We start from the raw sequence: 14,068 nt of genomic DNA, 5'->3' as shown, positions 1-14,068 counted from the left end.
TTGTATCTTCAATCTCTGTCATATTGTGCACTTCTAAGTATTTTATGCATGTGTACTACATAACATGTATTTCTAAACTGTCTCATTAGTATACCTGTTGCTGATTCTCTTTTATTTCCCCATTCTTTTCACCATGGTGATATTCCATTTATATTTCCTTCACTACACATAATTTGCAATAATTTTATTACACAGTGATTACACGAATATCTGACCAGGCCCTTTCCTGCTACCCTTTGGCCTAACTTGGCTATGATATGACAAATATCGAACTGTTCTCAACCGCTGTAGGCCACTCATTAGAGCCACGGTTTTCTTTTCACTTTTTCAGTTAGATTTTCTCGGCAACTACAATTTTTGCCTATCAGAGGAGGCTTTCTGTAGCTGTAGAGGCTGATACACTGAGGTTGCTGGGCAAACAGAAGGGTGTTTGGAGGTGGGTGAAGTATGACACGCTGATGGTTCAATTGAAGACAAATCAGATGAACAGCATTCCTATGTTTAACTATAGCTCAACATAATGGGTTAATTGATTTTCTTGAATGCCAATGCGAATGACACTTTTCAAATTAGATTAGACAAAATCTACACACACGTAGCAGCATCTTGGGAAAGTAGATCCAGGGTTGCTTACAAACTGACTTCACTGTGTACCCTTAACACCATCCTGACACTGTAACTCATGCTACATTTACGAAAAAACACAGAAAGAAAATGGTTTTACTTACACACCCATCGTGAACACTCAATGTAGCTTCAAGTTTTAATTTCTGGATAAATTCTCTGCGTCCTGATGAAAAGAATAGATGACATTTGAATAAAGTAATTGTTCTGTGCTAACGAATAAGAATCAACTGTTCAATTTTGTCAAACAGCTCATTGCATTCTGCACTCTAAAACCACATAATTGTCCACAAAATACACAAATAGTTCAATTAGGAATATACAAACATTGTGAAACCTTGCTGGTTCTGTTACATGTGCAAAGAAAGAGGAGGAACGCGTGGTGTGGTATCCTCTAAAATAGGAAATTAAAACATTTTAAAGAAAAAAACTTTACCAAACTGAACATACAATGCAAATAGAGAACACATTTTTTGAAAGAGTACAAAGTCAACACTAAAAACGCTTCGGAGGTAGAAATGACATGCAGAGGTCAGATGGAAGAGGCCAAGTTGTACTACTGCAGGGGTTTACATCTCTAAAGTGAGTTATTATTTCATCAGTGAATGACCTACATGAAAACAACTCTATTCAGCTGTATTACAGTGTAGCCCACATGGCCACAAGAGAACGCCGAAAGAAATAGCCTTGTAGTGAGGGGTATGAGAGGAGCCAAAGGCAAAACGGAATTTTGTCTGCAGCCATGAAAAACTTTTCACTAGAACTGTAACTAGGGGGCAGTACATGAAGGAACACAAGGGACACGCGAATAAGGCAATCCAAGCAGCAGCAAATACACTAGGTAAAGACCTAAAAGGAGAGTGGACAAGACTACTCGCTCCAATGAAGGTAAAACATGAAGCAAAAGAGGGGGCATCCTACTAAGCAAAATGTTCACAATAGACCACACTAAAAATAATCTTTTGCACTAGGGATTTTTCATAGTTTTATTTGTTATGTGGACAGTAAAATGCGTATATGTGATAAAGATCCTATTCTTCGAGGTAGAAAATTCAAAAGTTTTTTATATTATTTTATTAAGTTGGGGAAAACATATTTATTACATACATATACGTAACAGAAGCGGGATGATATTAACAATCAAAATATACCCAACACCACAAATTATAACCCACATCATCAAAAATATTTTCTATGGATGGAACTTCTATCCAAATGAGAAATAATGACAATATCAGAAGAAAATTGACACTCTCCACATAATAGCACAACATGTAGTAACATAATGAAACAGAGACGAGATAGTGAAAAAAAAACATTTTCCTATCCATCAACAATGATCATATATATCTTTCAAATTATACCCGATCACCTCATACTTGTGTTCTATATCCAAATTTATGAAATTCAATTTCTTTCGTTTGGAAACAAGACATATCATCAATCAATTTTCAACTAAGAGAAACACATCTGTCTTCCATACTCTTGATCTATGCTTTTTGACAATTATTAGTGCACAACTCCATATGTTCCAATATCTAATTCCAAAAACGGAGCGCTTTTCGACAATGCCATAACACGTGAACCTAAATACTAACAGCAACATTTCCATTCCAACAACTGGACTAACCTGAGTGTCCCAATCTAACCATTTTATTCGGTGAACAGTATAATATGAAGTTAATTCTTTGTTCTGTATAATTTATTCCCATATAAGGTTTGGATTCAGCTGTCCATTTATATATTTATCCCACACCTGAGTACTAACTGATGACTTGCAGCTTCAATCCAACAGTTCCTTTGATCGTTATTAAATACTCGACAAGGGAAATTGAGTCGAAAACGTGGTTTATTGCAGGAGTATAGCACCCACGACCGGAGCCGTCCAGCCGCGAAGATTCCTTTCTAACGCCACGTTGGAAGCAGCGCTCTGGAATGCTAGTGAAGACATAAAGGAAAACAGCACGAGTCGCGGTGTAGCACGCGACTCACAACACACATTGCAATGAAACAACAGTAGTGCAACTCTAGAACATCAGAACATTAATGTGGCTGACAAGGTGTAATAACCGCCTCATCACACAAGTTTTTCACAACTTTCTTTAATTCATCCTTCAAGGGAAGAGGTCGAACTTTGTGGACCACTGGATGGGCATTGAGCTTGAGGTGAATTTCATGCTTGAAGCCCAAGACTGTGCCAACTTTGTTCTGAAAAACATTGGGAAATTGATTGAGTAGATTATCAACTTTATGATTTGACAAAGACAAGTCAGCCACATTAATGTTCTCAAGTTCGAGATTAGTGTAATAATCATCTGGAATATCACCCAAAGCAATGGGTTGATCTGAAGCGGGTTTGAGAATTAAACCCATCTTAGCTTGATCCAACCAACCCAAAATATTTCTGCCCTTGAGGGCAACATAGACTTTCGTGAAAGTTTTTCTACCAAGGTATTCGACCTTTGAATGAAAGTACCCTAACATGTCAATATCTTTTTCGCCATAAGCTTTGGGATTGACATCAGATTCAAAAAGAGACACACTGCTACCCCAATTTGTATGAAATGTCAGATCGGATAAAATAGTCATCGGTGAACTGGAGTCAGCTTTGACCTGTAAAGGAATTGTACCAACAATTAATTCACACAAAGGACCCTTGACTTTGGAAAAATCAATGGAATCACATTCAATAGACAATAATACATCGTTAAGTCTGGTTGAACACGACTCTAGATTCTCATTAAATTCAATGTTATTCACTCTGGTGAATCTTTTGCCACCTCTGCAAACAGATGGGAAATGACCAAGATGACTTCTTGAGCCACACCAATAGCAAATGGTGGTTTTCTTTGATGATTGTCTGAAAGGCTTATTGATGAGATTCACAGAGCAGGTAGCAGAGGGAGAAGAAGAAGCTTCATCAATCATGTGAACACAAACTTGAGAGAGGCTTTCTTGTAAAATTTTTGAAGATATTGTTGCACGTTCAATGCCTTTAGCGATATCCACTATTTCTGCTAATGTGGGATTTTTGCAACTTAACAGGCGTTCTTGAATTTTCTTTGAAAAACATGAAAAGATGAATTGGTCTCTAATTGAAGTATCTGTACTTGGACCAAATTTGCATGTGGAAGCTAGGATTCTGAGTTGGGCAATGTAGTCTTCGACACTTTCATCTACTTTTGGCTTACATTTGAAAAAGTTATGACATTCTAAAACAATGCTAGGTTCATCGTCATATTGTTTTTTTAAACGGCAAAGAGCTTCTTGATATATATTCCAACTGTCACCTGAATCTGCAGGAGGAGGGAATGCTGGAAGATTTTCAAAAACTTGTTGTGCTGCAACTCCCAGACAACCATACAGAATGGCAACTTTGCGAGCCGGAGGATATTTGGCAGCATCAATGGCAACCAAATTGTTTTCAAAACCTTTTAACCAATTACGCCACGCCAAAGGTGGTTTACCAGGCGTTTGTAAAAATGGAGCTGGTGTTTGGAATTGTTGTGAAGAAGCCAGGACAACAACAAAAATGAGGATCAATTGGAACAATGCAGCAACTGTGCCTATTGTTGAGGATACAGTGAAAGCGTAATAATAAATATGATAATAGGCAAAATAGATGAGGAAGGAATTGCTTGTAACTGGGTGTGTAGCAAAGAATACAGTTCGTTAAGACATGCACTGTAATTAAACATAGGTGAAAGCGTGCATATCGCTGAGTAAATGAATAGCAAGTAGGCAGAGCGATGAAAGCGTGAAATGAACAAATGCAAATAGGCAATGATGAAAGTGTGCCTATCGCTGCGTGACAATTTGCAGGTAGACAAAATCAAGCTTAACACTTGACAATTGAAGCTGAAAGCAGGCGTCAAGCAGTTGTCAAAGCGTGCCTTCTAGCTAACATACAATAGACCAAGTCTGTGATAAAGCGTGCCTATCGCTGTAGGCAGGAGGCAGCTTCACTTATTTTTAAAGATGGCCGCTTGACACTGTAACCATGGTTACGATTGAGCGTAATTTTCTGAGGTGAGTGGCCTCAAAGCGCGGGGCAGTCACTGTGACGTAGGACGTGTGAGCGCGGGTGTGCGTGAATGGAATTTGAGGAAACGCACAGTGAAGCGCGAGGAGCCGGCTGGGGTCCAACTGTCACACAGGTAAAAAGTGGTGAAAATTAGGTTAATACGACCTTATGTAGAAGTATGAGGTCATGTAAGCTGATGGAGAGCAGGGGTCGCTTCGTCTGATAGGGAGCAGGCCGCTCAGAGGTAATTGGCTGCTCAGGAACGATCAGCTGCTCGGAAGGAGAGAAGCCTCCTTGATGAGTAGACTCTTGGTGGTGGGTGCGGAGAAGGATCCCGCTCGTCGCCAAGTTATTAAATACTCGACAAGGGAAATTGAGTCAAAAGCATGGTTTATTGCAGGAGTATAGCACCCACGACCGGAGCCTTCCAGCCGCGAAGAATCCAACGTCCAGAGTGGCGTTAGAAAGGAATCTTCACGATTGGAAAGCAGCGCTCTGGAATGCTAGTGAAGACATAAAGGAAAACAGCACGAGTCGCGTGGTAGCACGCGACTCACAACACACATTGTAATGAAACAACAGTAGTGCAACTCTATAACAATCACCCATGTGCAGCATGTAAATCAATTTAAAATAATTTATACAGAAAAGAATGAAAAATGCATGTTATTGTACCATATGCAAGAGAGAAGTTGTGTTAGGAATCCCTCAAGCTATAACGGATGACAATCTAGTTAACACTTCTGAGAGTAGGTTTTATATATGTAGCGGATTACTTGATACTTTGTATTTAAATTTTAAAAACTGAAAATGTATTCAGCGTATCATTCCACCAGACCCGTCTGATCTTGATGGATATATATGTTCAATTTAGAAATGCATGTAGTTAGTATAGCAAGGATTACACAAAGAAATATTTTTTGACTAGGCAGAAAAAAGGGATGAGTGAATTGTTTTCCCACCTGTGCAGCCATTTCCACCTACTGTTCCACTGGGCATCTATGTAGTGTTTCTCAACAGAAAACATTGCTGTGACTTTCCCTTGAAAGCCCACTCGAGCGCAGGAAGACCAGCCAGTGCCCTTGAGATACATGCCACATCTAGACCAGCAAAAAGGTAGTCTAATATTAAGAGATTGTGGCGGATGTAATGATCGCCATTTCTTGTGCTTCAGCACAGCTTCCATCTCAGACTGATTCCTGGTGGAAATAAAGTGCAATGACTCTCTTCCCCTGTATGGACAAGTCTTTGTGGTTATTTGTATTTTCCTCTCTACAGTGGTATTGAAAGAATCCAAGATGGCAGCTATAGCTTCCCCCAAAAACACGGGCTAGTGTGAATAGAGTAAGTTTGATTGGCGGTGAGAGTAAAAGCAATCAACCTAGAGTCCCAATGTACCATTTGTCAGTAGCACTGGTGCTGTTACTTGTGCCAGGGGTAACACTGAGGAATCTGAGGAGGAGTAGCAACTGTAAATAAGACAAGGAGAAGGATCGGAGATAACTCTCTATGTTGTGATATCAAAACACCATTGTCAAGGTGGAGGCAGGATTGTACCTTCGAGGGAGCACACACTTTCCTTGCTAAATACGACTAAGTGGTGACAGCGTTCTTCTGCTCAATAAGCCCCCAACAAAGAAACAGAAAGTGGCCAAAGAAATTAGATGATTTTCTACCACAGATGCTAACCATAGCAAGTGGAAGAGATGAAACAACAGACACCAGCTCCATTAACCCTACCTTGACAAGACATGTGATTATTTTAATTGTTATAATGTCAGAGCTAGAAACTTGACACTATGTCATTGAGACAGAGGTGAAAAATGTGTATCACCTGACGCCCAAGACTTGAGGGCTCACTTTAGGGACAGTAAGTTTTAATGCCTCGTTATTCCACTGGACAAGTAGACATTTTCTTCTTTTGACCCCCTACCGCTAGTACAGCTGCAATCTCAAGTATGTTCAACTGCTATATGAAATTGTCAGTATTGCAGCGTTCCATGTGTAATTACAGAAAACATACTAGGAAAGGCCAGTCAGAGAGGAGGAGGCAGATCCCTTCAGTGGTGGAAATTATACAGTGGCATGTGATCAGTTTATCAAACCCTATTGAAATTCATTGGCCAAAGTACGAGCTTGCACCTTAAGATGGGATTGGCTGATGAGATCTCTTTTTAGAGGTAGTGGAGTCCTGAGACTAAAAACACCTGCACGCTGTAAATATATCGAGATGCATGTTAGTGAGATAAGTGCCACCTACACATATGAAACGAGCAATTCACAACTTCTTTAATTTTCTATTTACCTAATAGTCAGATAGTGGGTGACCTAAGATATCATTTGTAAATCTAAAGTCACAGTAGATGTACCATCTAGTTCACTTGTTTGGGAGGAGGGCAGTGGTTTTCAGGTTTCCTAGTGTTTCCTCCTATATATACTCCTCTGCCTCCTACTCCTTCATCTCTTCTCGGATTTTGCAAGTCCTTCTCTGTCAGTGCCACATGCCTGATTTGATCCCTGTCCTCTGTCTGTGAGCTGAACAGCAATTGCATCTTACTTATTAGACTCCTGACCCTCATCTATCAGCCTGCAGTGTATGGCTGACCTCTTTTCTTGCCTTCTCACCTGCTCTCCACCTTCCTCCCCTTCACTGCACTCAACTTTAGTATCTGTTTCTTGTTCTCCAACTTCCTCAGCCCTTCTTGGAAGCGATCCTTGCACTACCTTAGACTTGCCCATCCTTGTACTATATGAGGACATGTCTGGCACGTTAGACACACAACACCCCTCCCAGTACCTCTAAAGCAATGTATAAACTTAAACTTAAATCTTAATACACCATGTGAGGAGGTATACAGTGATTTACGTATACAAGCATCTCAGATCTTTCTGGAGCAAGTTATGCACTGGTTGTGCCTGCAAATATACATTTGAATCAGTATATCTTTGCCTGTGATCAGCGTTGCCACTCTTACTTGCAAAGCACTGTGCACAGAAATCACTTTAAAAATAGATGATGGTAATGAATCAACTGATGATTATAGCTGCAACAAGTAAAAACAATTATTATATAACACTCATGTACAGCAGCAGTTTGCAGTAAATATGCACAAAATACATGAGATACCAGAAGAGCTACTTCTTTGGCTTTGGAACGGTTACATTAACAATTTCAGTTCACTGCTTAAAGCAGTATTTTTTCCAGGAATGTTTGACTACACAAACCCTGTCATTTGATTGTGTCTTGATTTCAAATTGAATCCACTCAATGAAGGACTTAGAGGGCTGCTACCCAGTGTGCAGGTCATGGGATGTATGCTTTTTGGGCCCGCCTCCTCGTCAGTATTAAACAAATCCCAGAACTCTCTGTAAATAAGCATTGGTAAAGCCAATAGTTTTCGCCTATGCAAGATCTATTGGATTTGTTAATATTTCTTCTTTTAAATGGCACACCCGGTGCAAGCTGTTGTACTACATAGCTTAAACAAAAAAAGTGGCCATATCGGGTTATAGCACTTATAGCTATGACCATACAAACGAGTTAAAATTGCTATTTCTCCTATACTTAATATGCCGTTTATTTTCTTGAACAAATGCCCATTGCAATTAACAGTGTGTCAAAGTATAGCTAGCTGGAACATTGCCCATGGAGAGGCGGTGGCATTACGACATGAGGTGCTGACTTTGGACCTGGGGAACCAGGTTCAAGTCGTGGCACTGGTTCAACATCCTGTGATTCTGGGTAAATCACTTAATCACAAAGTGCCTGTAAAAAAGAATGTGTTCTTGTGTAATGCAACTGGTGCTCATGTAAAGCACTTAAAGTCCTTCCAATTGACTTTGTGCTATATAAAACAAGCTATGTTGGAGGTAGGAGGGGGGCAACTAGCAACGGGTGGGGAAGGGGCATGTAGGGAGGGAGCGAGGTGTTTGGAAGAATAGGTCAGCAGGGAACAGGGAAAGGGCATGAAGGGAAGGGGCATGCAGCAAAGGAACTGAGGTGGTGGCAAGGAGGGGCAAGCAACAAACAGAGTGTGTAAGCTGGAAAGAAATTTTTTTAAAAGTATGTTACAAGTGTGCAGCAAGCAGAAGAACACTGGCCGCCAGAAGCAGTATTTGGTCCAAGCTCCAATGCAAGGATGAAGACGTGAAGCCAAGCAGGAAGCTGGAGGCAGGAGGAGGTGCTGCCCAACAGGAAGAGAGGAAACAAGAGTGATGTGGGAGCCAACCAATGGTAGGTAAAGGTAAGTAATCGGTGGGCTCAAAGTCCCTTTTAAGATTTGTTTTCGTTACAAGAGATTTCGGAAACATGGCACAAACGAAACCTTAAGTTAGGTAACATTCTTTTTCAGCCAAGAAAGTGCCAATGATGTCAGAGTGAACAAACTGGTGAATACCAACCAGAAGCTCCATGGATGGTGTTTACGTGAGGCACTTTCTGACCCACCTCACTTTATTTTTTTTCAACTTTGTGAGCCCATTTGGAGACCACTGGCTGATGGGCTTGCGACCTTAACTGGGTGGATGATGAGTTTTTAATAACGATTAACTCATATGGGTAGGCATGCCTAGATAAGTAAGCATAGCCTCACCTATGAATAAGACACGATAACCATTTGACAGAGATTGTTTAAAGTTGTCATGTGTTTATTATAATCAGGTCTTCTTGTTCTGTGAAGTACATGAGGAGAGGGCATCCTGGTTATTATTCCCTCTTATGCTCCTTAGTTGATGGTCAAGTAGTTTCAGTTGGGAGAGGTGTTGGCCTAACGGCTAAGGCGGTCGACCTCGAATCTGGGGAACTGGGTTTGAGTCTCGGCTAGGACGCTGAACATCCTGTGATTCTGGGCAAATCACTTAATCGCCCCGTGCCTAACAAAAATGAATGTGCCCTAATGTAACGCAACTGGTGCTATGTAAAGCGCTCTGATACCCGATTCGGGTCAAGTTTGCGCTATATAAAACTCAAAAAAAAAATGCCATGTCGAAGCGTCAGTAAACTGCACACACGGTGCGAGATGGCTGCTTGCTAAGAGAGCTCCGCAGGCCAGGGCCAGTCACACGACAAATATCATCCTGGATTCCTCCTGGTGATTCGCAAAATTGAGGGCGCTGATTGCTGACTGCGCCTGGGGTTGGGGGGTGTGGCCCCCGTCCCTTGAGAATACGACAATCGGCCGAAATAAGGGCAAGAGTGTTACAGGACGCGCAGAGAGAAAATGGCCGCCCGCGCTGCCGACACTGCACAGTAAGCCAGGGTCGATGTAACCACTGAGTGGTGGAGAGAGATCTAAACTGTAGCTCAACTGCGGGCTCCGTTCCTGGCCTAGAGCTGCGCTGGACGATTGGAGATCCTGCGGGCGGATGTCGGACTTGCCAGCTGCTCGTGCATGGGAAGAGTGACGTCATCTGGGCCGATGAAGAGTTACCGATCCATGAACTTGCGGAGTGAGGAGTGCGGCAGCTGGGGAGAGCTGCCCTGCGACAGACGTACACACGGAGCCGCTGGAGCCCTTGAGCGACGCAGAGGTGAGAGTGGTGGGGCCGGGACGCTTCGGTGCGGGGCGCTGCCCCGCTGCGCGTTTCAGGATTCCACTTGACATCTACGCCATATTGGGCCTGGATCTAAGGCTGCGGGTGGTACTGCGGCCTAGCCTGGGGTTCTGTGACTGCCCGGATCCCTCCTCTGAGGGGACCCGAGCTCGTTCTGTGTGCACGAGGTGGAGGGTAGCAGGAGGAGAATGAGGAGGGTGCCCTGGCTCCCAATTAGCACGTAGCGCGTTGGGGTTATTGGGGTGCCATCTGTGTCCTCTGTGTGTCCCCTCCTCCTGTGTATCACGGGTCGGCCAGGTCCCTTTACCATCCAAGCGTGGGGCCTGCTCCGATTCGGGGTACTAGTCGTGAATGGCGGTGATATGCGCAGACGGCGCCCTGCGGCTACAAGACCAGCACCCTGGCGCTGCATGTTGGTGAAGGCTCCCAGCTGATTGATATTGCAGTGGGTGGAGTGCGGAGTACTTTTTGGGCTGATCCGGACGTCCTCATTGGTGGGGAGGCACACTGACTTCTTGTGTGGTGAGACCAGGTTAGATGTGTTAGAGAACTGACTGTCAGATACCCACGATGCCACTGTTGAAGCCAGGACTCAGATTCTCAATATGGAGAAAGTGTTAGAGGTAATCAGGGCAAAAAACGAAGATTTAGAAGAGCGGTCGCAGCGCAATAATCTCCGCATAATTGGGCTTCGGGAGTCGACAGCCATATCAAAAATTGAGCCATTTATAGAACACTTGCTCCGAGAATTGTTTGGGTCTGTGCTCTCCCCTGTTATGATTGTTGAAAGGGCGCACTGCTCGCTTGGCCCTCGGCCAGCGCCGGGCGCCCCATCATAGCGCGTTTGCTTAATTATGCGGACAGGAACGCTATCCTCCGAGAGGCGAGAGAAAAGAGCCCTATAACTCATCAAGGTAACAATCTTTCCTTTTACCCGGACTATATGCCCACAGTACAGGAGGCGAGAAGGGAGTTCATGCCTGCTAAGACACTACTACAATCCGCTTCCATTCCCTATGCAATGATGTACCCTGCCAAATTAAGAATCACTCATGATGGTCAGGCTCATTTTTTCACTGAAATTTACAAAACATATTTGTCCCCGTAAATTGTCTAAAGCCGCCGCCAAGAGTGTACCGACGTCACCATCTCATAGTGATATTGATTGACGAAGTGTTTTAATAGCTCTGTAATGCAAGATATTACTTCCTTTGTGGCTCGGCAATAATGCATGGGACTGTTGGTGATATTTAAGACAGTTTGAGGGTTGGGCCGCGGCGCTATACCAAAGGTGCAGAGTTACGAATATTAATGTTATTTGTCAGGAATGCCATGTTCCAGTATGTATTGTATTATGGATCTTCGAAGCTAGGAGGTTTCGTTATAACAAATACCTGGCCACCCTGCTGATTGGTGGGGGTCTGTTGCTGTTCCCCCCCTCCCCCCCAGAGGGTGATCCCCTACTCGAGTTTGGTATTTTTCTTTTCTTTTGTTGGTAATTGGGGTAGATCTTGGATGTGGGGGGGGTGTTTATTCTCGACCTAATTTGGAGGTTGTAGTGGGAGGAGGGTGGGTACGGGATTTTTCTGCGTCTGCTGCTAGCCACTGTAAGAACTATTATGTTGAGACATCTGATAGATGTGACTCTATGGACACCAGGATTCTGGAATATGTTTATGGGCTGATGTGTTATGTCGGGTGTTATCATTGTTTGGCTTACTCAGTTAGCCATCGTCTTGCTAATAAGGGAAATGGGTGACGATTATAAATTCATCACGTGGAATATTCAGGGACTAAACTCTCCCAAGAAAATTAGACATTGTTAGACCAGTTCCTACAGACATGTATTTGCATATCTTAATAGACATGGCGCTCAAATTGTATTCCTGCAGGAAACGCACTTGACCAACGATTCTGAGGCTAAGATAGCGCTCAAATGGGCAGGGTTTAGATTGGCTTCTTCCTATTCATCATATGCCAGGGGGGTCCTCATATTGAGTAAGAAGGGTATTCTATTTACACCACGTAGATCTCATATTGATGATGGGGGCCGTTGTGGAATGGTGCAAGGTAAAATGGGAAACACGCTAATTACAATTGTAAACATGTATGGCCCCATTGCGGATGAGCCTGAGGTGTTTCAGCGCAATTATGGCACACTGCGGCAATGGTGTGAAACGATCACATTGTGGGGCGGAGATTTTAATACATATCTGGATCCCGCCCTGGATAAATCTAACTGACAGAGCACGCGAACGCCTAATGTGGCGCGTAGTATCAACCAAGCTAAGTTAGAGTTCGGATTGCTAGATATATGGCGACTGCGCAACAGCACAGTTAGGGAAGGAACACATGCCACACCCACGCATAATAGTTGGTCTAGGCTGGAGTATTGGCTCATCAGTGAGGGTGCGTCGGAGTGGGTGATCAGTGTGGACAACTATCCGCGCACGTTCTCGGATCACAATCCGGTCGCGTTGGAACTATGTATTCCCACAGGGACGCATCGCCCATTTACATGGCACTTCAGATCAGAGGCGCTACTAGATCCCCTGTATAATGACACAATACGTACAGCAATAGAAAACTACTTTTCTGAAAACAAGGGCACGGTGGATAGTGCTGGTACTCTTTGGGAGGCCTTTAAAGTGACAATTAGGGGGGCATACTGAAAGATCTTAGGACACAGCTCACCAGAATCGAGACTGAATTACAAACCCTGGAGAGTGAGTATGACAACGATCCCACCCCGGATGTACTGTCGCGTATTCATACATTACTCCAAGACTTTGATGCAGCCGCAGAGTCAGAACTACGATATATTTCAAGTAGGCATGTGGCTCGAAGGTTCGGGGAGGGGTCAGGCCGGGTCTTTGTTTGGTTGAGAAAATCAGGACAAGAGAAGGCTTATCCCATATTGACAAAATAACAGATTCAGCTGGCAGGGAGCATTATAACCCTTTAGATATAGTAGAGCAGTTCCGCGGTTTTTATGCAGGCATATACGCGACGAGTGGGGCGGGTTTGGACTCCATGATCGAGGAGTACCTAGAGGAAATTGCCTGTGCATGGCTCTCGGATGGGCAACGGGAATACATCATTCAACCAATAGATGAGACAGACATAAAAGCTGGGATAAGTGCCCTGCCCAATGCTAAAGCGCCAGGCCCAGATGGGCTAACGATAGAATTTTATAAAAACAAATGCGGATCTCATTACTCCATTCCTGTTGGAGGTGTATGCTGAGGCACACGAGGAGGGAGTTCTACCACCGTCCATTAGACAAGCACTGATAATCACCCTGCTAAAGAAAGACAAGGCCCCGTATGTCTGTGACTCCTACAGGCCGCTGTTGCTCTTTAACGTTGACACAAAAATCCTTGCAAAAATTTTGGACACAAGGCTCCAACCTCTGATGCCGAATCCGGTTCTACCGGACCAGTCAGGTCTTATCCCGGAGCGATCCACATCTCACAACTTACGTACCATCTTTGCAAAGATGCACGTCCTTGATCCCCACTTGCACGCTGCGGCGGTTATGTTGGACGCAGCCAAAGCATTCGATTCCATCGAGTGGAGTTCATATTTTGAAACGCATGGAATTTCCACTGATCTTCCTTGGTTGGGTGCAGACGCTGTATGCGGATCCATCGGCCAGAGTTCGGGTGGGTGGATTGACATCTGAGGCATTTCCAATAGGGCGTGGTATGCGGCAGGGATGCCCGATATCGCCTCTGCTGTTCGCAATTGCCATTGAGCCCCTGGCGTGCGTGATACGTCAAAGACAGAGAAACAGCTTTAAATTTTAATTTCGTCCGGTTGGTATCTCGCTATATGCAGACGATATGGTGCTCTTCGTACGTGAAC

The 14,068-nt window shown here is 43.6% G+C and overlaps 1 protein-coding gene across 4 annotated transcripts in view; it reads right to left on the bottom strand.

The window, feature by feature from the left end:
- DCAF6 (DDB1 and CUL4 associated factor 6) overlaps window positions 1-14,068 on the bottom strand; it is a 525,140-nt gene that overhangs the window by 439,667 nt on the left and 71,405 nt on the right. For all 4 annotated transcript variants that reach the window (XM_085622996.1, XM_085622997.1, XM_085622998.1 and 1 more), the window contains exon 2: window positions 729-790. In XM_085622996.1, the coding sequence (XP_085479122.1) occupies window positions 729-790 (62 nt within the window). The remainder of the gene's footprint in view (window positions 1-728; window positions 791-14,068) is intronic.

The sequence above is a fragment of the Triturus cristatus genome, chromosome 8 (genome assembly GCF_964204655.1).
Source record: "Triturus cristatus chromosome 8, aTriCri1.1, whole genome shotgun sequence".
Classification (NCBI taxonomy): Eukaryota; Metazoa; Chordata; class Amphibia; order Caudata; family Salamandridae; genus Triturus; species Triturus cristatus.
The sequence above is the reverse complement of the archived record's forward strand: the minus strand, read 5'-3'. Positions and strand labels throughout refer to the sequence as shown.